Here is a 21771-nt window from a genome sequence, read left to right on the forward strand (position 1 = left end):
CTTTCATTCTTCTAAATTCTGATACACCTCGGAAAACATGCAGTGAAGAAGACATTGCAACGCGCCCTGACCACCGACACGATTACCAATGGTCTTGGCTGATACCAGACGCGGCACGGTGATGAAGCAATCACAGTCAAGTCACGTTGGAGGTTGATTGAACACTCCAGTCCCCTTCAAGGAGGCCCGCGACACGATATGTACATCAATGGCGCCGCAGTTCTGGACGAGGATTACAGCCGCGGCAACGAGCAGCGGCACAATGGCAGGAGAACGGTTCCGGTAAGTCAACGACTTCTGCGCTCCTGATATGTGCAATGATGAGAAACCTGGTAAAAGGTCGGAAGCGGTCTCACGTATGGTTCTGGGTCTACATGACTTCTCAACCTCGGAAACCCGACATTGACGAGTATCTACAATTAAAACTGAAAAGATCTGAGCACTTGATGCACCAATTGATTCCAGCCCTGCTTTGCTACGATGACTCGGGAGCTAACAGCAGCATGCAGGCTGGCGAAGAGCCCGATAATCTAATAGCAGCACACAAGGCAAAGCACTCAGCTCGCGAAGAACAGAAAATCCTCGATCACTGTTCGGGCGAGGTTGCTCAAGCTGCAAGTGCTGTCAAAAGCCATCCGTCACATCGAAATGCCTACAGTACCCAGTCGCCCTCACTTATGCGATACACTTTTGAACGTGCAGATGCACAGTCGCGCCCAGATGATGGCAGGGCCTCGAGCGATGATCTCTTCGCCCCGGCGAGTTCCAGCTCCTTTAGGGGGCCGACATCGATGCCTGACGAAGTGAAGGTTTTGGGCGCCGCGAGCAAACAGTTGCAATGTTCTTCAGCCATTGGGAACAAGAATGAAATGCCCACAGAGCCCGCGGGGCGTGCAGATGGCTTAGGGGCAGCGGCTGCTGCGCTGAACCATCCTGGATCTGGGGTTGGCAGCATCACAGGAGTTCCCAGTGGGCCTTCTGGCTCAAGACATACTTCCTCGAACAGGCCGGAACCTCACATCTTCATCTCTGCCGTGAATCTGCCCGCGAAGCCGTCTTTGATCAAGCATGTTAGGCGCTTCTTCCTCAAATATGGAATTCAAGCCGTTCACATGGATGCAGCAGGATTTTACATCACTTTCCCGGACACTGATTATGGACGAAGGAGGCTCGCGGTATGTGCCGAGCGCACAAGATCTGCTGTGATGTTCAGTCAATATCACTTGAGGCCAGAGGTCTTCTACGACAAAAGGAAAGTGACAGACCTCAGGCAGCTAAGTGCGCCATCTGCGGTAGAGCGATCACGGTTATCCTCTCCAGGCACATCGATCCTTGGTGCGGCGAAGAAACTGAATAAAACGGGGCCGGCAGCAGTGGTTCACGATACGCAGGAACCACTGCTCACGTCGCGCCCCTTGAATTCGAGTCTGGATCCACAGGCGCCAAAAGCTGCTATCCATGTATCCGACAAAAACAACAGCAATTCACGACAATTCCCTAGCGTTGTAGCACAAGCTGGGGCCTCTGCGTCCCCGCCGGCGGATGATACCACCACATTCGATATATCACCTTCTCGCCAACCTCATATTAGTACCTCATCTGTGCATAGTGGGACAACTTCCTCAAGTCGATCGAAGAGCGTCCAGTGCTACGTCTGCAAAGGACTGGGTGGGGCCTTGTCGTTGTGCAAGACTTGCGCTCGCCACTACCATAATCACTGTCGACCACAGGGATCGACATTAGACTCTTTTCGCAGGCACTGGCAATGTGCGAATTGCGTGTGGAAAGGCAAGCCGCAAATACACAAAGCCATTGACCACGAGGTGTCCTCCAGTGCTGCCGAGGCTCGGGGACCGCTGCTAGGCACTGTGCGTGTAGAGGCGCCCATCAATAACGACCTTCACCGAACTCGGGACAACAGGAAATCAACTCCTGCAAATAGCGAGCTTCGTGATGCAGTCGCACCTATAACCACACCCATTGGCCAGAATGGACGCAAAGCACCGGTACAACAGAGTACAAACCTGGGAATAACTCGGCATGGGTCTCAGCAACAATCATCGGAAACACAGTCACTACATCGCAATGAACATACAGACGAAGCTGCTGTGCCCGATCGTGATCAATTCCCAATACAAGAACGAGCCGAAGCGGCGGATACCAATACGAACAAACTCAAACGAAATGCTGAGTTAGACGAGCAGACGGCCGACAACGATGGCCACGACAGTATTCGCTGCCCTCTAATCAAAAGAGCACGAAGATTGGTCTCAGATGTGGACAAGGAGAACAATATTCCGAATGGAATAGCACCGGATGTCGGGCACACGACCGCCGTTTCTGCCGCGCAGAGACAAACGGAGTCTGCACCTCTGTCCCTACTAGAATCCAATGGTATTCCTACTACTTCTAGTAAATGCGTCACTCGAGCTTCTGATCACGACAGCCTCGACGAGGCACAAGATTTGGTTGAGAAGAGTTTCGCAGCCGTCGATCCAGCCACGAACAAAGTCAACGGCCCCAAGAAGCTCGAGATCACAAGGGTCAAACGACAGGAACCACGAAAGGATCCGCCTGCACCCGGCAATGAATACAACTATGTCGCTGTCGAGCAGTCTCCTGATCGAGGTTTGGCCAGCACTGAAGAAAGCCAGGAGCCTGCTAGGGGACCTATTTTTGCACAGTCCGAAGCAATTGATGTCGATACATCGTCAGGAATGGCCGAGGCTTCTGCATATTCAACAGGCTTGAGCTGGGAAGCACCTAATCAGCGGCAGGTCCTTGAAGACGAGGCATCCTTGGTGACTCATAAGAGGTCGATGAAAACAGGTTCGCCAAGCAACAGCCTGCCTCAGTCAAAAGCTCCAAAGCCTAGTGGGTATGCAAGGGCACGACGGCACAAGAGCTCAATGAAGTGCAGCTGTGGGAAGAGTGTGCCTTTCAACCCTTCTGGCAAGTCGGACTGTACAGCATGCAAAGAAAAGTCTGCGAAGGGAACGCCGATACCCGAGCAGGCAGAGATAGCCGAAGATATGAGAGTATCGCCATTGTCAGCTGTGGAGACTGTCCGCAGGGTCATCGTCCCAGAAGCTGCTACCAAGCACAGACAAGGCAGTCCATCGCACAAAGCCCTCGCTAGCAGCGAAAATGAGATATACGCACGCGCTTCCTCTACTGTAGCCACGGGGTCTACAGAAGCGAATAAAGTAACTGACGCTTCTGAGATATTTGACCTGTCTGGACAAATTCAAGAAACTGGACTCAGCCAGGTACATGACAGACAAACGGCTTCTGCGAGCGAGCCTTCGAAGATGCATCTTCATATGCAGCCTACAGAGCCTACAGAGCATACCGAGCCAACAGAGCCTGCGGAATCCACGGAGCCTACAGAGCCTCCGGAGCCTCCGGAGACCAGCGAGATCGACGCTGAATGCGCGTTACCTTTGCAAGAGGTTGCCGAGGGTTTCACGTCGTCTGAAGTTGGCGACGCAAGTCCTGCTGCTGCAATTAAGAAGAGACAAGAGGAGTGTAAAAGCCAGAAGGTCGATGACATCGACCGAAACGACCTTGGCGACTCATTCAGCCGTCCTGACGGTACATACTATCGTCTTATCGGCATGGCACTTTGCGCCGCTAATGCCAACCGAGCCACGGCACAGTGGATTTTACAATGGATAACTCGGAATATACCCAACTACGCACTAGGTGAAGGCAAGTGGGCTCACAACCTCAGGGCTGTTCTATCTCAAAATGCTGTGGGCAAGACTGGGAAGAGTCTCGTTACTTCCATCACTGTAGACTCTAGTAGTAGAGCTAAGAGAGTCGTCTATGAACTTCTGCCAGGTTTGGCAGAGGAGCTAGAGCGATGGGATGAGGTGCTGCAGCGACCGATGTTGCCTTTAGCAAAGCGGCAGAGCTATGGGCAACCTCTTCTCGGCAAGGCCCCGGAGGAAAATATCGTTGCTCAGAAGACGTTACCGACAGGCAATATGAGGATGCCTAAAGCGAAAACAACGAAGACCACGATGGACCCTGTCGACGATGTGATGGACGTTGATAACGACGAGTTCATCCAACAACACCGAGATCAAGGCGCTGATTCTGATGATGGCATGCACAATGAGGACTGGACCACCGACGCCATGCGCAAGCTTGATGCCGGGATGGGAAGATTCGCACCGCAGCTTTCGCGACGTGAAGGCTCAAAAACCCCCAGAGATTCTCAGCCGACTGTTTCAGTGCCTGGCATACGACTATTCCCTGCAGCCGATCTGCAGAAAGAGGCTTCACCACCATACCTTGATGAAGAAGAAGAAAAGGCATTGTTGCATATGATTCGGGAAGATCATCGGACACGAAACTCCACCTCGAGATCTCTGTTCACAAACAGGCCGCAGTACGATCCTAGCAGTGAGGTCAAACGGCAAGCCAAGATTGCCGAAATCTCTAAGCGTCCACGGCGGAAGGATATCATTGGCAAACCCGCAGGCTATTCTGTACTCGGCTGGACTGGCTTGTTCGAGGAACGATTATCGACGACCTCGAGAGATGTCTCGCCGACGAAGAAGAACCGTGGGCCCCCGCTCTTAGCTGATGACGGCACTCCTATCCAAGTGTTTCGCTCGTTAGAAGACTTCCTCGGCCTTCCAGATGATCTAGTGCCGGCTATTGTAAACAAGCAACTGGTATACAGACACAAGGACGGGAACAAGAGAGCAGTATACAGGACCGGCATCTAAAGGTTTGACAGCTTTTCTAGCGCGCCTGATGCCATTACTTCAACAATGACTTTTCGTGTGTATTAATTACTATGCAGCTATGGATCATTGCGTATGAGCATCATCATTACGACCTGAGCAATAAACATAATATACCTAGCATACATGTAGTAAGGTTTTCTGAAGCGGGCCTTAAGGCTGGCTGGCTCTATTGACCCTAATCCAAGCTGCTGCAAACCTGGAATATACATTCCATACCAATACCAATATGCCCAGTGCGTCAACTTATCAAGAATAGGTAGGTAGATATCTTATTCAAGGTCAGTCCCGATCAAGCGTGGGCGTATCAAGCAAGACAAGATATGTATGCTCCAAGCAGGGCTCTATCAATAAGGTATAGATCAAAGACCTCGTCGAATCATACCTACCTACTTAAACCCTCTCTCTTTTCAGACCATTACTGCTCTCCATTTCGCAAAACTGGGATGAAGTATTATAGAAAGTAGGTAGTTTCTAGCGAAAAAAAAAAATTTACCCAGACCTTCTCTACACGTATACTTCTCTCTCTCTCTCACACAACACAACACAACACACACACACACACACACACACACATCATACCATCCAACACCTCATATATATATATGTAGAGAAAAAGAATATAATATTTTTCCTATTTCCTGTCGTAGGTATGTATTCTTTCTTTCTTTCATCTTTTCATCTTTTTCATCCTTTGTTCATCCTTTGTTCATCTTCATCCTTCATCTTCTTGCCACTCCCTATACAAGCCCACACACACACACACATCAACTTCTTTCCCAAATCAACTCGAACAGTGTTTCATCTCTCTTTTCCATCTCTCTCTCTCAACCACCACAAAGAAATCGAACTGGCAAAAAAGAAAAGAGGAAAAAAAAGCAAGAAGAGAATATATAACAAATTCCAACACATATACACACACTCTCTCTCTCCAGCTCTCTCTACTCCAACTCACTCTCAACAGGTAGGGATAGAAACATCTCAGCTCAGTTCAGCTCAGCTCAGCTCAACTTCGTCATCAAAATCGTGAAAAATCTGCTGCGACTTTATTTCTCTTTCTTCTTTCTTGGCTTTGAGTCTAACAGGGGGGAAATTCTAGTAAAAGAAACCCCCTTTTTTTACTTAGGAGCCTCGTAGGCCGCAGCTGGCTTGCTGGGGACGGGAGTGACGTAGTAAGTTGCTGGCTGCTCGGCGGTGGTGGTGGGCTTGTATTCGTAGACAGCGCTGCTGCTGGTGGTAGGCTTGTATTCGTAGACAGCGGTGCTGCTGGTGGTGGGGAGGACTGGGGAGTTCACAGTCGTGCTGGAGGAGCTGGATGGGGCTGGGTACGTTGGTGCTGGAGCGCTGCTGCTAGTCGATGGGTAGGTTGGTGCTGGAGCGCTGCTGCTAGTCGATGGGTAGGTTGGGACTGGGACGCTGCTGCTGCTGGTCGATGGGTAGGTTGGGACTGGGACGCTGCTGCTGCTGGTCGATGGGTAGGTTGGGACTGGGACGCTGCTGCTGCTGCTGGTCGATGGGTAGACTGGCGACTGCTCGGTCGAGCTGCTGGAAGAAGCGTACGAAGCCGGGTATGTTGGTACACTGCTGCTAGAGGACGAAGTTGGCATCTCTGGGCTGTAAGGAGCCGAGCTGGTGGTCGATGGCTGGTAGACCGGGGCACTTGGCTTGGTGTAAGAAGTAGCGAATCCGGTGCTCGATGCCATGCCCGAAGAGACTGGGTAGGTGCTCTGGGTTGGGTAATAGACAGCAGAGGAAGACTGCTTGGGGCCCTCGGTCTTGTAGCTAGGGGCCTGCGGTGGTGCCTCGCTCGAGTAGCTCGATGCCGAAGGAACGGTGACGTAGACAGTCTCCTTCTGGGTCACTGTGACAGTTTGAGGAACACAGTCGGAAGCTGGAGCAGTGCCAGATGGACCAACAGGAGAGCCCTGAGTCTTGCTTGGGTAGACAGTGATCATGTTGGTCAAGGTGGAGGTGCGCTTCATGGTGGAGTAGGGCTGGGACTCGCTGCTCTGCACAGGGTAGGCAGGGACAGAAAGGCTGCTCTGAACAGGAGAGTTAGGGGTAGAAGCGCTGCTCTGAGCAGGGTAGGCAGGAATGGAACCGCTGGCAGTTGGCTTGGACTTGGTCTGGAAGACGGTCTTGGTGAGGAACACAGTGGACGTAGACTTGACGGTAGTCGTCACAACGGTGGTGGATGAGCCGTGGCCGAGCGTGTAAGTCAGAGTCTTGCTGTAGATGACCTCGGAGGTCGTGTAGCCAGATGGAACTGGCGCGGAAGTGGTGTAGACACCAGTTCCATATGGCACAGAGTGGGTCTCCGATGGCATCTCAGGGGAGACTGGAGAGCTCATGGAAGAGGAGACTGGAGCAGAGTACACTGGAGCCGAAGGCTGGCTGTAGGAAGACGGAACATCGCTCTTCACAGACTGGCTGGTCGGAACGTAACCAGTTGGCATGTATGCTAAAAGTGATGAGTCAGTAAGGTTCTGAATTTGCGGACACATCTTGAGCGCCCTGTCTGGAGCCTTTCGCCAGGAGAGGCAGGAGCTGTCTTGACATGACAGAAAAAAATCGACGGCGGATTGTTACTTACGGTACGCGCTGGTGCTGCTGGTCATGTTACCCGAAGGGACAGGGTATGTTGGAGGGTACATGCTGCTGCTGCTGGAAGTCGTAGGCTGGATAGGAGAGTACTCCGTGGACGATGAGGAGACAGCAGAAGTGGAGTTGCTTGGGTAAGCGACGGGGACCGAGGAGGAGGAGGAGCTCGGGTATGCCATGGGCATCGAAGAAGAGGAAGAGGAGCTCGGGTATGCCATTGGCATCGAAGAGGAGGAGGAGGAGCTTGGGTATGCCAAAGGCATGGAAGAGGAAGAGGACGAGGAGGAGGAGCTCGCAGAAGACATGGCAGTCGAAGAGCTCGAAGCTGGGTAGGTCGTTGGCTGCTCCGGCGAGTAGACGGTTGTAGAGCTTGAGCTGGTAGCTGGGTAGCTGCTGCTGGTCGACTCTACAGGAGTGTCGTACACCGGTGGCTCTCCATACGATGGGGGAGCTCCATACGATGGAGGAGCAGCGGCAGATGCGCCAGCCACAAGGGCAGCGAAGAGAGTGGCCTTGGTGAACATGATGTTGCGAATCGGATGAAGTGAATCGATCTCTGGGGAAAGTGTTTGCGACGAAGGTGAGGTAAGGCGAGAGATCAACTCTGCCGAAGCGAGTGAATGGAGCCGGTAGTGGGTGCTAAAGAGCGTGAGTGTCCCGAAAGACAAGTGAGCGTGTTGTCGCGAAACAGAGAGATTGTTCGTAGGTGAGAAGGACGACCGAACGAAGAAGAGTCCAAGGAGCGGCGCAGGTGGGTAGGTATATGGACGTCCCACTCAGTCGTAGTGCTAGCGTGCTGTGCTATGCAGCAATCGAGACGCCACGCCGAGCAACCCCTTGTCGGTGGCCACTGACTCGGTCGGAGGTGTTCAGCCGCAATTTTACCTCCGTCAGTGGTCACAAAGCTAATCTGTGCCACCATTGAGTATAGGGGCTATGATTGGTTCGTACCTGACAGATCCCAGCCAACGAGCCTCCGTCCATCTGTGGCTCTAGGCTGCGTGTGGTCAAGAGCATCCGCCAGCTGCAGGAACCGCACGGTGGTGTTTGTATTATCTGCCGAGCAACGGCCTGGTATTCGTCCTTGTCCGACAGTGAGCGTCAAGCACTCGTCGATCGCGTTCATTATTGGCAACCGGCATCTGCAACCTATCATCAGCCTCCAGTGGGATGTGTCACTCACTCTCATCCATACCTCCTAGAGGGTAGAGGTAGGAGGAGGAGGTCAGTAGGCATGGCATGGTAGGAGGAAACATGATAATCGTGATGGTGATGCTTTCTGTGTACTGTCAGCGATGGCTCCCAGAAGCCCTTCTCATCTCCCCCATAGCGTGCGTCCTCCGCTGTAGTGTGTCCTATAATTTACGTCCATGCGGCGATCGGCGACGGCGTGCCAATGCGGTGAGCTGTGTTACCATCCACGTTGCTGCTCCTGTTGACTGTACTGTTGGTATTACAGTACCACACAACTCTCTTCATGCTCCCGTCTGCCCGATAGTATTGACTCTGCAGGACACGTGTGCAGACTGCCATGCCTTGCCTTGCCTTGCATTGCCCTCTCGTTGCAAAGTTGCACTCTCATTCTCGTTGTCTTCTACTGCCCGCCCGCCTCATGCATGCACGTGTCGTGCTCCCACATGTCGAACTACGTCTAATTCTCCAGGCCAGGCTAGCCAGATGTTTCATGCTATTCTGGAGGGCAAGCTGACCGAGAACGGCGGTAGGCTCTAGTGGAGTCCTGATTCTCCGGCTCTTATTATGATTATTATGACAATACCTCCTAGCGACACTGTCCAGACTTGGGGGAGGGGGCCGATGTGAGCGAGTTTGCCAGAAACGATCCAAACGCGGCTATGCAGCAAGCGAGCGACAGCGTCTTGCGTCGATCATCCAATGGGTAATCGTAATCTTGGGTGTGCCTTGGCCTTGCCTCGAAGTGGCTGTCGGCAAAAGACAAGCGCCCCCCATCTCGGAGGCCGTTTGTCATCAGAGGTCTTGTGGCTCCACGCCTGGCGCTTCCGAGAGGGATGGATCATGATGAATGTAGCTGGCTTAGCCTTCAGGAGAGGTTCGAGAGCTCGCACGGTATACCAACTGTGGCGGTGCGTGGCGAAGGTCAGCAGCGGCCTCGTTGTGTCGACCGGGGACCAGGTGTCGAGCTGAGTTTCATCGCTGAATCGCTGAATCGCTATTGACCCTCGTCTAAATCTACCCCGTACTCGTCATCCACAGTCTCGCGACAATGGATCTTCCAAGCACTGTATACACCTCCTCCATTGGGCCACGCTGTAGGCGCATACCGTCGGAGCAGAGGTATCTTCTATTGGAGAGTAGCACAACTCGATAGGAATTCGAGAGAGCCCACGACCATACAACACAGTCCTGTATTCCAAGGCAAGTTACCAAACAGACATGCAATCAGACAAGAAAACGCCATCGACGACAACAACAAGGGAAAAGTGTTTTCAAGACTGTTTCACCAACCGAACACATAGTGACATCAACAGCAGCGGTTTTTTCGCCCTCGCTTGCATTCCATCTGCGACGAACGACACCAATAACGACCAAAGACATATTGCAAGCCTTCCACCCACCTACTTAGGGCTCCGGGCGTCGAGATCCAGCACAGCTAGCATTCCCTGTAGAAGAATCTGATCCAGAACGTGAATGTACGTCTCAGCAGCCGTTTCACCTGCCACGACCATCGGTCCACCGTCTGCTCTGAAGCACATCGTCACAAACCATTTCTGGGTACTTACCTGTAGGCTGTAGGCTAGAAGGCTGCCTTTAGTCTCAGCTGCCATCTCTCACAGACGAGGAGGGCACTCGGTAAGTGGTAAGCCTCGGACATTCTTCCCGACTGCAGTATCTCGTGGGTACATGTATGCAGAACGGGTTCTGTGTTGTCAGATGAATATTGTCCATGCAATGAAGCAGTTAATTACTGTAGGACAAGTCTCTCGACGGTGTTGCAGCAACATTGGAGGCTGCATTGCAGGAACCCTTTGCTAGGCTTGTTCTCTCCACTCAACTACATACATGCAGATACCATCCCATGTATGTGCACCTATATAAAAATCACAACAGTAAGTTAAAAAAAAAGAAAGAAAAAAAGCCCCCTCTGCCTCAAATAATCCACCGCAAAGACGAGCCAAAAACTCACCACCTCCAGAACTCCACCAAGGTATCCCCCAAAACGAATCCCTTCAACATATTCTCCCGTTCAATACTATACGAAAAAACCGCGCGCGGCAGTCGTTATTCTCTTCTCTTCTCTTCAATCCAATCCATCCATCTCTACTCCGGAAAGTTTCTCGACCTGACCATGTACAGTTCTTGGCCCATCTTTCCAAAGCTTCTAACCCATCAGATAAATCCTAGAACACAATTCGCTGGTTTCTCCGAAGTAACCAGTGCGATCAACGATAATACTCATCTCTCAGCGAAGCGTTCGCCTCACCCACGGAAGTGTTAAGTGCGGGTTTATCAACTTTGCCACTTTTCCTCCTCCTTCCGTAGAGTCAGAAGAAAGAAGAAAAAAATTCTTCTTGTCATTTCTTCTTTCCTTCTTTCTTCTTTCATGTGCACTACCTTACCTTAATGACGAGGGAAAGTTACGGTAGATATGTCGAGACAACCAGGCGAAACGTTAAAATTTTCTCTGAGGTGATACCGAATCCCATTGTACCGGATTACTTTTCTCGCGGATTGAAGTCGGCATTCTCTTCCTTCCAAGTGCAAAGCGAAGCAAGCGAGCGAGCGCGTGAAGTTTCACCACAATCGTAGGAGGTAGGCTGAGAAAGGTATGTACCTTAGGCAGGCAATTTCGTCCACCCACACAACCACTCGAACTTTCGCGTCGTAGTCTTCCTCTTGCTCCCTACCCCCTCACACCTTGTCGAGGTCGTTGCCTTCCCTCTTGCTAGACGATTTTGGCATATATATATATATGAGAAAACCCCATTTCGCCACATATCTTACGCACGGCCTGTAAGAAGTGAATTGATATCCTCACATGTACATCCCATATAAAACCCGAGCGAAGATCAAGGCGTGTAGATTTTGTTTTGCTCGATAGACAACCTTCTTATATCTTCCCACCGGCCTTAGCGGCCAAGCAAAAGAAAAAAAAACAATACAGGTCGTTGGGGTATGTGATCTCTGTTGGTGCTGAGGTTGCGCAAGTGGTTTTTGCTACCTGAGGTAAGGTATCTTACATGTACCTAGGTATGTATCCAAGGACTTCCTCTCGCTCGTACATGTCGAAGACGTCTGTCTTGTGGCTCACTATAGATAGCTACGTGCTGCCACCTTGTCGTAGAACCCCGTACCTTTTGACCTGAAGAGTCGACTTTTGTTTGTGTCCATGTCGAGGTCCTGTTTGGGGCTGAGAGAGTATTCGAGCAAGAGGGGAAAAAATAGTGCGCTTCTGGAGCGCTAGAAGGTCCTGTTGGGCGCGAAGAGAGAATTCGAGCGAGAGAGGAAAAAGTCAAATTCTGGAGCAAAACAAAAAAGCAAATTCTTAAGGTTTCTTTGTCTTTGATATTTATACTTCTTGGGAATCTCTTCTTTTTTCTCATATATGCGGTGTAGGTTGTAAGTATATCGAAAATGCGCGGGGCCACGTCCTAGTCGTGATTTGAAGGAATCTGGTAAGAGCGAGGCCGGGCGGACACTCGTGTGCGGCTGCGCTACAGTGGCGAAGGTTGGTTGGGCTCGGTGCCCGATATGTGTTTTGGGGAATGCGTATAGTGCGTAGAGCTGTGAGGTTTGGGATATAAAGATATAAGGTAATCGTAGACTGGTATTGTTGAGGTGGTGAATGTGATGAAGACTGTGCTCCTGTTTTGGTCGGAATTTCAGCTGGGATTGAGGCCTATTAATGACAGCTAAGTACTACACGACCTGCTGGTTTGCTTGCGTGCTTGCTAGATGTACGTTTGCAGCGTTGTCGGTCTTTAGGACAATCAGTTTCATACAAGCTCTCTCCTGATCCTTCTCGACGATACTCAAAGGATATGGGTGACACTTCCCGAAACTTCTGAAGGTTGGGGGGGTTGTTTCCATATCCATTCACTCACATATTGCTTCGCGATTGATCCGCCTGAGATTTGAAAACCTTTTTGATTTTTCACGAGATCAGAGTGGTTTGCCTACGAAGTGGTGTGGAGTGATATCAGCCAACTTTGCCGAGTGAGGTGGGATCAGATTGTCACATTTCAACCAGATCAGAACCGATATGAGACGATCGGACAGGGAGGGGAATGAATTGAGAAGTGGCTGCGCTGCGCCTTTCGTTCTCCAAATCGCGCGGAAAGCGAGGATTCGTGCGATTTGACCATCCACATAGAATGGCCGGGATATCTTCCAAGCACGGGCGTCGAACATTATACCAGATGCTGATCAGTCTTGCGAGGCCCATCTCCCACACTGGTCAAGATGACCCTCGATGTTCCGCTCTTGAGCTTCTCAGCGGCCACTTCGGCACCATCAGGAAGAGAAGCTCCCGTGGCCTCAATTTTCTGCCCCCTTGCGCCTTCCCACCCCGTCTTGTCCCCGACAATGCTCTTAAATGTACCAGCCACAACAGCCTCGTGTTCGGCGAGGTAGTAAACCACGGCGTTTGGGCCGGCGTCGAACGTATACGCACAGTACTGCTTCCCTTCTGGATGACTGGCATTGATGTACTCACATACACGTACAGCAGCTCGGCTCGTGTCGTTCATGTAGAAGATGGGTGGATCGGTGTCGAGGCAGGTGGCATGGAAGTTGTTCGAGTCCTTTGTGGTCAACTTGGCGAAGCCCTCAAAGTCCCTGTTGTGAATGGCCTTTTCCATAGCCTTCATTCTCTTGGGTACCACCTCGTCTGCTCGATGCTGGAACAGAGCCGAGCTGGCAACAGTCTGCTGCATGCCGGCCGTCGAACTGACATCCTTCTTCTCGGCGCTTGCTACGAGGATGATAGCTCGCATGTCAGGCCAATGGGAGGCCGGGGAGACTTCATACGCGAAGCTGTCGCTGCCATCTGCCTCCTCTCCTTTCTGCCAGGCAACGTATCCGCCCATCAAGCTGCGACATGCCGAGCCCGAGCCTTGTCGGGCGATGCGGGAGAGATCGGTGGGCGTAGTGGGCAGCTGATACAGGTTGGCAATGGCCCGAACGAGGGCAGCGAATCCAGCAGCAGAGGAGGCCAGGCCCGCAGCAGTAGGGAAGTTGTTCTCACTGACAATCTTCAGCTTCAGCTCCGACAGCTTAGGCAGCGCCGAGTCGGCGTCCTCGACCGCTTTTCGCAGTGATCGCAGCTCGCGCAAACATGCTTGCATTCGCGCACCGGAAATGTCCTGGACGGCATTGTTCAGCGTGAGGCTGTCCTCGGTCAGGGCGGGGCTGCAGGCGGCGGTGGTGTGTGTGCGGAGATCGTCCTGGGACAGCGTAACGGAGATGGAGCCATTGGTAGGGAGGTTGAGCTTGGTATCCCGTTTTCCCCAATATCTGTGAAAAGGGAGCGAGTCCGAGTCAGTATGCGTTTGTTTGTTTCGTGCTATTATTGTTGTTAGACATACTTGATAACAGCAATGTTGACTGGTGCAAATGTCGACGCCCGGTACACCTCGCTGCCCATATCTGCCGCCATGATATCGATCGTAATGTGTATATGTGGTATCGAGTGGGGTTTAGAGAGGGAGCTTGAGGGGGAAACAAAAAACAAAAGCAGTGCCTTTCGATTTTATTGTCTGGATTATGGAAATGGTTCGACCTCGACTGTTGTGGGGGTCCTAGACTACAATTGCTAGTCTTAGCTTTCCTGCAGGGAAACAATCTTAGCGTACGGACATGATATCCTTGCTCGGTGATGACGATGATCCGGGACTTTTTGTACCTAAGGTATTTACCTTATACATGTACCTATAATCATCAAACATCCTCCTCCTTCTCCCCGACCACTATCAGCGAATCACTATACAACACAATGCGGTCCGATGGGGGAGATGCCGAGGAAAAATGCCCGGTAGACCATCGAACACGAGAAGCATGGCTTCAAGCAGCAAAGGCGAACAAGAACAAGCCAACGCCTACATCAACACCATCAACATCTACGACACCACCACCACCACCACCAACCCGCTTCTCCCTCGACACCTTCACCTGGCAGTCATCTGAAGCTCCTCCGAATGCTCGCAAACTCCGCCCTCTCCCCACCGACCGCGAGATCTCCTCCATTCCCCGCGCCGTCGTGAGCGACCCTTCCACCCTCAACTCCGCCGAGAAAGCCGCCTTACCAACCCCTCCTCGCAACAATGAAGTCGAAACTGGTCACGACTCCTCCTCGGGAAACTGGATCTACCCCTCCCAATCGCAATTCTTCGATGCCATGAAACGCAAAGGCCATGTCGCCAATCCACAAGACATGTCGTCCATCGTACCCATCCACAACGCCGTCAACGAGCGCGCCTGGACCCAGATACTAGAATGGGAAAAAGGCTGGGGTGCGGAAAGGTGTGGAGGACCGAAACTGCTCTCTTTTGCTGGGGATAGTAAGAAGAAGACGCCCAAGGCGTATTGGAATATGTGGGTGATGGGCTATTCCGCACCCTTTGATCGCCATGATTGGGTGGTGGAGAGATGTGGGAAGAAGGTGGAATACGTGATCGATTTCTACAAGGGGAGGGATGCTGAGGGCATGGGTGTGCCGTTGAGTTTCTTCCTGGATGTGAGGCCCAAGGTGAACAGCTGGGAGGGTGTGAAGATGAGGATTGCGAGGACTTTTGGGTTTTGAGCATATTCACTTAAGAGTCGGGATGGTGGGTGACGGGGATAGGGGAGGGTGGATGGGCTGCGATGACTGCCACACGCGAGCCTTTCTCTCAATCCCATACAGCCACGTCTCGAGAGCTGCCGCGGACCGTGAGTGGGCACGGAGGAAGAAGGCAAAATGGCAATGACACCGATGTGCGATTGTTGGCTTGTCGCAGACAGCTGCGTGATATCTGCCAGGAACGATTCTCGCGCCAAACGCCTTGCGGTGGGCTCGACAAATTGGCATGGACTCAAGTGCAACGATGCGAACGGCTGCTCCACAGAGCGGACACGAGACATGGCCTCATCCTGCGATGAGGTGGTCCGCATCTCGACAGCGGCCTTATGAAAAGCACTCATTACGCGCACCCTCCATTGCCATTATCCTCTCATCAACCAATGTGCCTGAAAACAGGATCTCTCTCAAGCAAGCTACCAGCATTTCAAATCCGCTATATGCCTTGGCGACAGATTCCACCCATTCTGAGCAACCGGTATTCCGTCCGAAATTGCATTTGGCATCGCTGTATTCGTTGCCCTTTTCCTCGTCAGGCGAACCTAGCAATATAAGGCACGACTTGTACTGATACCCCCGCCCGGGGAGTGACGAGAAGCCCGACAACTTCGTAGACAAGTGTTGTCGTCAAGATTCGAGCGAGCATACCACACGTAGAGTGCATCTAAAGCATATGGAAAGCACGGGAGGTCTTCAATTCGTGAAGTAAAACCTAGGTACCTATGCGGTCACGAACATACAGGGTTTCTGTCGTTTTCTCGTCTTGCCTACCTACATACCCCGGAAACATTTTTTTTTTCTTATAGAAACATTGAAGCAGAACACGTGCAGCTTCATGCAAACCATACGCAGACCTCATCCTATATCGATCTGGCTGAAAACCTAAAGGTAGCCAGTACAGGCCAACCTACCCATGGGCTAAGAGTACAAGAAGAGTAAGGTAGGTAACTCGGAAAAAAGGTAACGTGCCAGCTCTATGATTTGCAGTTTTGCAGAAACGTGACTCAAGCCCATCGAGCAAGAATGTAATCTCCAGTCTAGAGGAGAAAGAGCTCTAATCATGTTATCTATACCTAATGTAGGTGATTCACGACAAGGACACCTCTTAAATCTACCTTTCACGCTGTCCTCTAGGATTTTTCGTTCCCTCTACCCCCTATCTATCTATCATCTACCTTATGCCCGAAAAAACCCCGCTCCACTCTCTCTCCTCCTCCTCCTCCTCCTCCTCCTCCTCCTCCCATCCCCAACTCAACTCAACTCTTCACGGCAGCTTGCAAGCCTCTCACGCACAGACAAAGGCGGTTCCTGAACCAACATGTTATAAATTCCCGCCTCAGTACTCGTCCACGGACTCGCCAATCTCTGCTCCGTAATCATAAAACTCCCAGGAAACCATTCTGAAATTTCATCTTGTTGGCCTAATAACATTTTCGCCACGGCCTCTCCACAACCCCAACAGAGCGGCATACCGTATCCGTTGAATCCTGCTGCGATGTATTCTCCTCCCTTTTCACCAGGAGCACCAGGAGCACTACCATTAGCACTACCATTAGCACTACCATTAGCACTACCATTAGCACTACCATTAGTGGTAATAGTAGTAGGACTAGTAGGAGCAGCACTCAAATAATGCCCATGATGCGACGCCACAGACTCCGGTAATTTCCCTACCCACGGAACATGATCCGGCGTGAAGCCCATGATGCCACTCCAGAGACTCTTCACCACCACCTGTTCTTGTTCTTGTTCCTGTTCCCCACCACCACCACCCTTTTCATAAATTCTCCCCAACACACTCCGCAAAGTCGCCTCCGAAATCGCACTCGTCTGCGTATCATCCGACGTCAACAATTCGTTTTCCAACAATTGCCTTTCCCCTCCGACGAACAAATCTCCCGAGTGGGCGTTTTGCGTCACGTAATACAAACCGTATTCGAACTGGCCTGTGGAGGCGTCGTAGTGGGATTTGGTGAGGGTGCTCCAGGATTTGAGGAAAGAGGTGGTTTTGTTGGGGTTGTTGATATCTTTGGGAAAAGAGGGAGCAGGGGTTTGGACGGACATGGTACCTCGCAAAGGCCAGATTTTGCCGCGGAGGGAGGGGAGGAGGTGCGAGGTGTAGCCGTTTGTGCAGTGGATGATGTTGGTGGCGAGGAGGGGACCGCGAGGGGTGTGGAGGGTGTAGGGGTATTCTGGGTTGGACGAGGCAGTCGGAGAGATGCTGGTGACTGGAGTTTGGGTTTCGAGGAAGAAGCGTGTTGGGTATCTGGATAAGAGGCGCGAGAAGAGGCCTGTGATGAGTCTGTAGGGCCAGAAGGCGCCGGCGCTGTTGGTTATTACGCCCACAGCATCTTTCATGTTCCACTTCTGAGGGAGTTGATATTGGGTTAGCATTCCGTTTGCTATGAACGTGAGCCGCATGTAAATATTACACTTGTAGCCGAATATATGGGGAAAAGAGGAAAGGAAAGAGAAAAAAAAAGAAGACTTACATCCCTCGCCTCATCCGGCCCAAAAAACTCATTATCACCTTTCTGCTCCGGCAAACACTCCTCATACCGTAGCACAGATTTTTTCGTCTCCTCGAATAACTCCTGGTCGTATATCGCGCACACAGATTTGACCCTCCTCGCCTCAGAAACTCTACTCAACTCCTCGTCCTCCTCCGCCAAAGCATACATGGATTCGAGCGTTCGATTTGCAAACCTCGCCACCTTGGTAGTCTCTTCTTTACCCAGATATTTCTCGAAACTCGTAAACTCCTCAGGCAGGGGCGAAACCAAATGTCCGCCATTTCTCCCTGTTGCTCCGCTTGAAAGGGACCGCGCTTCGAGGACTGTGACGGTGGCTTGAGAGTCTGATGGGAGGTTTTCCAGGAGGGTTTTCGCTACGCTGCAGCCGGTTACGCCTGAGCCGATGATGGCATAGGTAGTTTGAGCAGGGAGTGCTGGGGATTGGTGAGTGGAAAGTGGCGATGGGGGAAGTTGCCAAAAGGCTTCTGTGGGATTTTCACGGGGGAGTTGGGGATCTTGGTTTGCTTCTTGGATAAGATGAGAAATGACTTTGGGCGGTATGTTTGACATTTTGGGGAATTTCGGGGCAACTGGAAGAGAATTGTGTATTGGAGGAGAAACTAAGGTGTTGGAGGGGAAACGGGATAGGGGTACTCAGAGTGAATATATTGCCAGACTTGATCAGGCATAGGCAATTTTGGCTAAGGGTACCTACTAGAGGTATGGTAAGGTATGCAAGCCAATGCAGGCGGCAGAGGTTACGAAGGGCGTCTTGCCCCCCGGTGAGTGATGTTGAGATCGGGCAAGATCCGGGGCAACCTCGATCTTGATTCTTCGGGGCCGCCAGTCTCCAGAAGCAGCTGAGCTCTGTGAGAGCCAAGACGGCCCATCCCGTGGAGAATAGTATCCTTCTCCAATTTCTGCTTGCCCACACTCTTCTTCCTTTTCTTCTTCAAGTTGATAAGAGCCCCTATGTGAGTACCTCCCTTACCCCCATCATCACAGTCCCATCTCTCGCTCTCATTATACCACAATAACTAACATCTCATGCGATAGACCCTTATATCACCATCACAAACATTGGGTGAATGTATATTCCTGTGTGGCTCAGAACGAACTATCGCCTTTTATAATTCTGCTGAAATTTGACGCACTTCGGTGCCCGTGGTTCAGCAGTTTCGCTTTTGGCAGACAAAAATTTTGGACACAGTTGTGCAGTTTATCCCAGCATCGCTCCGCGACCGACTGAGAGGGTGGCTGGTGGTCAGAAAGAGCTGGGTTCGCGGAGCATTACCCCGAGATGATCGCGAGAATGGCAAGTCATCGAGAGGAGTCCATATATATCCTCGATATCCCGATGACTGCCATTTGATACAATGCGAGAGGCGCTCTGGGATATAACCTTGGGTCTACGGCGAGCGCAGCGTTCTGCAGCGTCGCCCTCACCATGAGCATTGTATCCATGCTCTATTAGCTCGTATTTGATGTACCTTTGACCGTACTTGCGCCCCATCAGGCCTATCGCCGAAACGCTCCCTGCTGTTACTATACATCAGATACACGACCGAGTCTACTGCCAGTATCGATCGTATCTTTCGGGTATCATTCCCGTATATGGCTACGCTCGGGTGAATCGATCGTGGTTCACCGGGGTTGCTTTCACCCTGCACGCAACGTGGACATTCCAGGACAGTCTTGCTCCGGTGTGCTTATTTTCCGGTGCCAGTATAGCCTCTCGAGCAGATGGCCAACGAGCAGATGGACCCTGCTCAGACTCGCGTGGACAATACTCCTACATTACGAAAAAGACTGGATGACTATACCGTGGCCCTGCCAGTCTGCACACCGCCTGATACTCATGGGGGATGTTCACAAGACGCTATTCCTAGCACATTTTCACGTATCAACAGTGCCTACATCTGTCTATACATTTCAAAGCCTCGCACCATACCATCCACTAGAGGTATCATCATTGCATGCTCGATCATCACGTTGTGCTAGTAAAGGCCTGTCAGTAACTCGCAGAACTACCAGTCTTGGCCCGATTCATCTATAGTACAAGACTCAGCCCTGTTCTCCCCGCTGAAAGTACCTTAGTCGCGCAAACCAAAGGCAAGTCGGTCCAACGTATGGGTTGCCAACTCACTGATATCGCTTCCAGATAACCAAATCAAGCTATAGATTATCTACCTTAGGAACACATACCACAGTCGTTCCTCCAACTTGCAACGAATTCACCAAATTTACCTACCTTACATAGATTCCTGAGTTGGGGGCCGTTCCGTATCTTTTTTTTTACAAAAGGCTGCATACATGCATGCATGAACTGTATGTGTGTGTGTGTGTGTGTGTGCTATTCTTGGGAATGCAACGTTGAGCTAGTGTTGGGCTGTTCGGGATGTATAGCGTATATTGTGTAGGTATTATATATACTTAGGTACATGAAGTGCATGAGGTACATGAGGTACATGGGGTAAGGTGAGGTGAGGTGCATGAGACAAGATAAGGTAAGGTAAGGTATCCCGATGTTGGTGTTTCGTTGATGTATGGTGAGATCATGTATGACAGCTGTTTGGGATGAGGTTGTTGAATATGAAGTGATTAAGCTTGGCATACAATGTAATGCGATGTTTTATTCACTATGTACCTTACTTATACCTCTCACTGGTGCAAAGCGCTGGTGTTGAAGAGGTGTTCTTCTTTATCAATTGAATATTCATTGTGTGCACTACCTGGAACATCGTATCCTACCTCCTTTGACATATGGTTTCGATGCCTTGTTGACATGTTCCGACCTTTTCCTACAATACGCGTGATTTAACCTGACTGGGGCAACATCTTGTTGAGCCATCGCCCGAGCATTGCCTGCTGGGGAACATCCAAACCAGTATCGTGCAGTGCGGGTTTCATCCTTTGTTCCCAGTCTGAAGTTTCGTGCACTTTGAGACCGACAAGCTTCTCGCTGATGTCCTGGACCTGGCCCCGCGTTTCAAGTGATGCAGTCTCAATCGCACCGTGTCTCACTGACATGTGCAGCTTGGCGTCGGGAATAGCTTCATCCTTGCTGTCGATGGACCATTGTGGTGTCTGTAGGTAGGTCCATTCCTGAGATTTCAGCTCATTATGACCTTGGAGCACCGTAGCATCCTCCAGCCACTCACTTCCGACTTCAACCACTTCCGGACTGTGGCTGTACTGCTGGCAGAAGTGCTCTTGCACAGACTTGATAAAGTCTTCGTTGCGCAACAAAATATTGCCCACCGGTGAACTCACACTCTCCACGCCTCTCGCCGTGATGTATGGCTTCGCTGGCGAGTGAAGATAGTCAGGGATCACATGTAGATTCGGGCTGTTCAACAGACACGTTCCGTGATGCAAAGCTCGATTCCTGGTCAGCTTGTATGCCGACCCTGATACCTTCAAAGACCGTGGTGTATCAAAATCTGTGGCCTCATACGGTGTGCTATGGGTGTCGTTTGGATCCGTGGGAGTCCCACGTTTGCCTTGGTCCAGGACAACGTCGTGGCGGGCGTTGACCCTGGCTCTCTCCACGCCACAGCTCCTAAGCGCTCGCACCACCATTTCCGCATGTTTATCGCGAGTGAAGTCGGCGGCTGGACATATCACAGTCCAGTTGATGTTGCCTTCATCGTGAAAGACGGTACCACCGCCGCTTCGTCGCCGTACAAGATCTACTGCACCTAGACCTGGAGGTTCGGTCTCCGCCTGGTCTCGTGACACGTTGAGAAGGGCAAGGTTGACCTCCAACCATGGGTTCTGGTTCCGGCCGATGATAATGCTAGGCCGGTTGACATACAGGAACAGGACGGCCGACTCCGGTGGGCTTTTCTGGAGCAAGTGGTGCTCAATGGATAGGTTCAAGTACGGGTCATGCGATGTGGAAAGGTATGACTGTACTGGTCGTTGGAGCGTGTCCAGTGAGGGGCCGGACTGCCATCGCCGCCAGGTCACTGGTTGGAGTAGTTGTGATGTTGGTGGTGGTGGTGGTAATGGTGTTGGTGGTGCTGCTACCCGTGCCCGCGCAGCTTGGGCGCTGCTGCATAGGCGCCGTGCAATCATGAAGCCA

The 21771-nt window shown here is 51.5% G+C and overlaps 7 protein-coding genes across 7 annotated transcripts; 2 read left to right on the plus strand and 5 right to left on the minus strand.

Moving 5' to 3' along the window:
• Window positions 1–799: 799 nt before the first annotated feature.
• SEPMUDRAFT_152070 (uncharacterized protein) lies at window positions 800–4845 on the plus strand. Its single transcript, XM_016907225.1, has 2 exons — window positions 800–4194; window positions 4227–4845. Exons 1-2 carry the CDS (start codon window positions 870–872, stop codon window positions 4301–4303), a joined length of 3402 nt encoding a protein of 1133 aa, XP_016756509.1. The 5' UTR covers window positions 800–869; the 3' UTR covers window positions 4304–4845.
• A 1030-nt stretch (window positions 4846–5875) lies between these two features.
• On the minus strand, window positions 5876–8093 carry SEPMUDRAFT_159303 (uncharacterized protein; the record flags this gene model as incomplete). Its single annotated transcript, XM_016907835.1, has 2 exons — window positions 7351–8093; window positions 5876–7308 (listed from the first exon to the last, which is right to left on the minus strand). Exons 1-2 carry the CDS (start codon window positions 7880–7882, stop codon window positions 5876–5878), a joined length of 1965 nt encoding a protein of 654 aa, XP_016756510.1. The 5' UTR covers window positions 7883–8093.
• Window positions 8094–12210: 4117 nt separating this feature from the next.
• SEPMUDRAFT_152073 (Diphosphomevalonate decarboxylase) lies at window positions 12211–14027 on the minus strand. The gene is made up of 2 exons (XM_016907226.1): window positions 13922–14027; window positions 12211–13850 (listed from the first exon to the last, which is right to left on the minus strand). The coding sequence occupies exons 1-2, from the start codon at window positions 13990–13992 to the stop codon at window positions 12746–12748; spliced, it is 1176 nt and encodes a 391-aa protein (XP_016756511.1). The 5' UTR covers window positions 13993–14027; the 3' UTR covers window positions 12211–12745.
• Window positions 14028–14328: 301 nt separating this feature from the next.
• Window positions 14329–15835, plus strand: SEPMUDRAFT_136566 (cytochrome c and c1 heme-lyase; the record flags this gene model as incomplete). Its single annotated transcript, XM_016902784.1, has 1 exon — window positions 14329–15835. One exon carries the CDS (start codon window positions 14329–14331, stop codon window positions 15133–15135), a length of 807 nt encoding a protein of 268 aa, XP_016756512.1. The 3' UTR covers window positions 15136–15835.
• Window positions 15836–16422: 587 nt separating this feature from the next.
• Window positions 16423–18254, minus strand: SEPMUDRAFT_53992 (DAO-domain-containing protein; the record flags this gene model as incomplete). Its single annotated transcript, XM_016909283.1, has 3 exons — window positions 16423–16676; window positions 16797–17538; window positions 17664–18254. 3 exons carry the CDS (start codon window positions 18252–18254, stop codon window positions 16423–16425), a joined length of 1587 nt encoding a protein of 528 aa, XP_016756513.1.
• A 486-nt stretch (window positions 18255–18740) lies between these two features.
• On the minus strand, window positions 18741–19590 carry SEPMUDRAFT_152074 (uncharacterized protein). Its single transcript, XM_016907227.1, has one exon. It carries the CDS (start codon window positions 19195–19197, stop codon window positions 18949–18951), a length of 249 nt encoding a protein of 82 aa, XP_016756514.1. The 5' UTR covers window positions 19198–19590; the 3' UTR covers window positions 18741–18948.
• A 729-nt stretch (window positions 19591–20319) lies between these two features.
• SEPMUDRAFT_166850 (uncharacterized protein) lies at window positions 20320–21747 on the minus strand (the record flags this gene model as incomplete). The annotated part of the gene is made up of 2 exons (XM_016908264.1): window positions 20320–21655; window positions 21717–21747. The coding sequence occupies 2 exons, from the start codon at window positions 21745–21747 to the stop codon at window positions 20502–20504; spliced, it is 1185 nt and encodes a 394-aa protein (XP_016756515.1). The 3' UTR covers window positions 20320–20501.
• Between the last annotated feature and the right edge of the window lie 24 nt (window positions 21748–21771).

This window comes from Sphaerulina musiva (assembly GCF_000320565.1).
Source record: "Sphaerulina musiva SO2202 unplaced genomic scaffold SEPMUscaffold_12, whole genome shotgun sequence".
Taxonomy (NCBI): domain Eukaryota; kingdom Fungi; phylum Ascomycota; class Dothideomycetes; order Mycosphaerellales; family Mycosphaerellaceae; genus Sphaerulina; species Sphaerulina musiva.

Bases quoted from the DNA above. Each gene is read 5' to 3' on its own strand.
- SEPMUDRAFT_152070 (XM_016907225.1), top strand. From the start codon at position 870: ATGCCCACAGAGCCCGCGGGGCGTGCAGATGGCTTAGGGGCAGCGGCT. The intron at 4,195-4,226 runs GTGAAGGCTCAA...AGAGATTCTCAG, and splicing joins CGCACCGCAGCTTTCGCGAC to CCGACTGTTTCAGTGCCTGG.
- SEPMUDRAFT_152074 (XM_016907227.1), bottom strand. From the start codon at position 19,197: ATGGGGCGCAAGTACGGTCAAAGGTACATCAAATACGAGCTAATAGAG.
- SEPMUDRAFT_152073 (XM_016907226.1), bottom strand. From the start codon at position 13,992: ATGGCGGCAGATATGGGCAGCGAGGTGTACCGGGCGTCGACATTTGCA. The intron at 13,851-13,921 runs GTATGTCTAACA...CCCTTTTCACAG, and splicing joins GTCAACATTGCTGTTATCAA to ATATTGGGGAAAACGGGATA.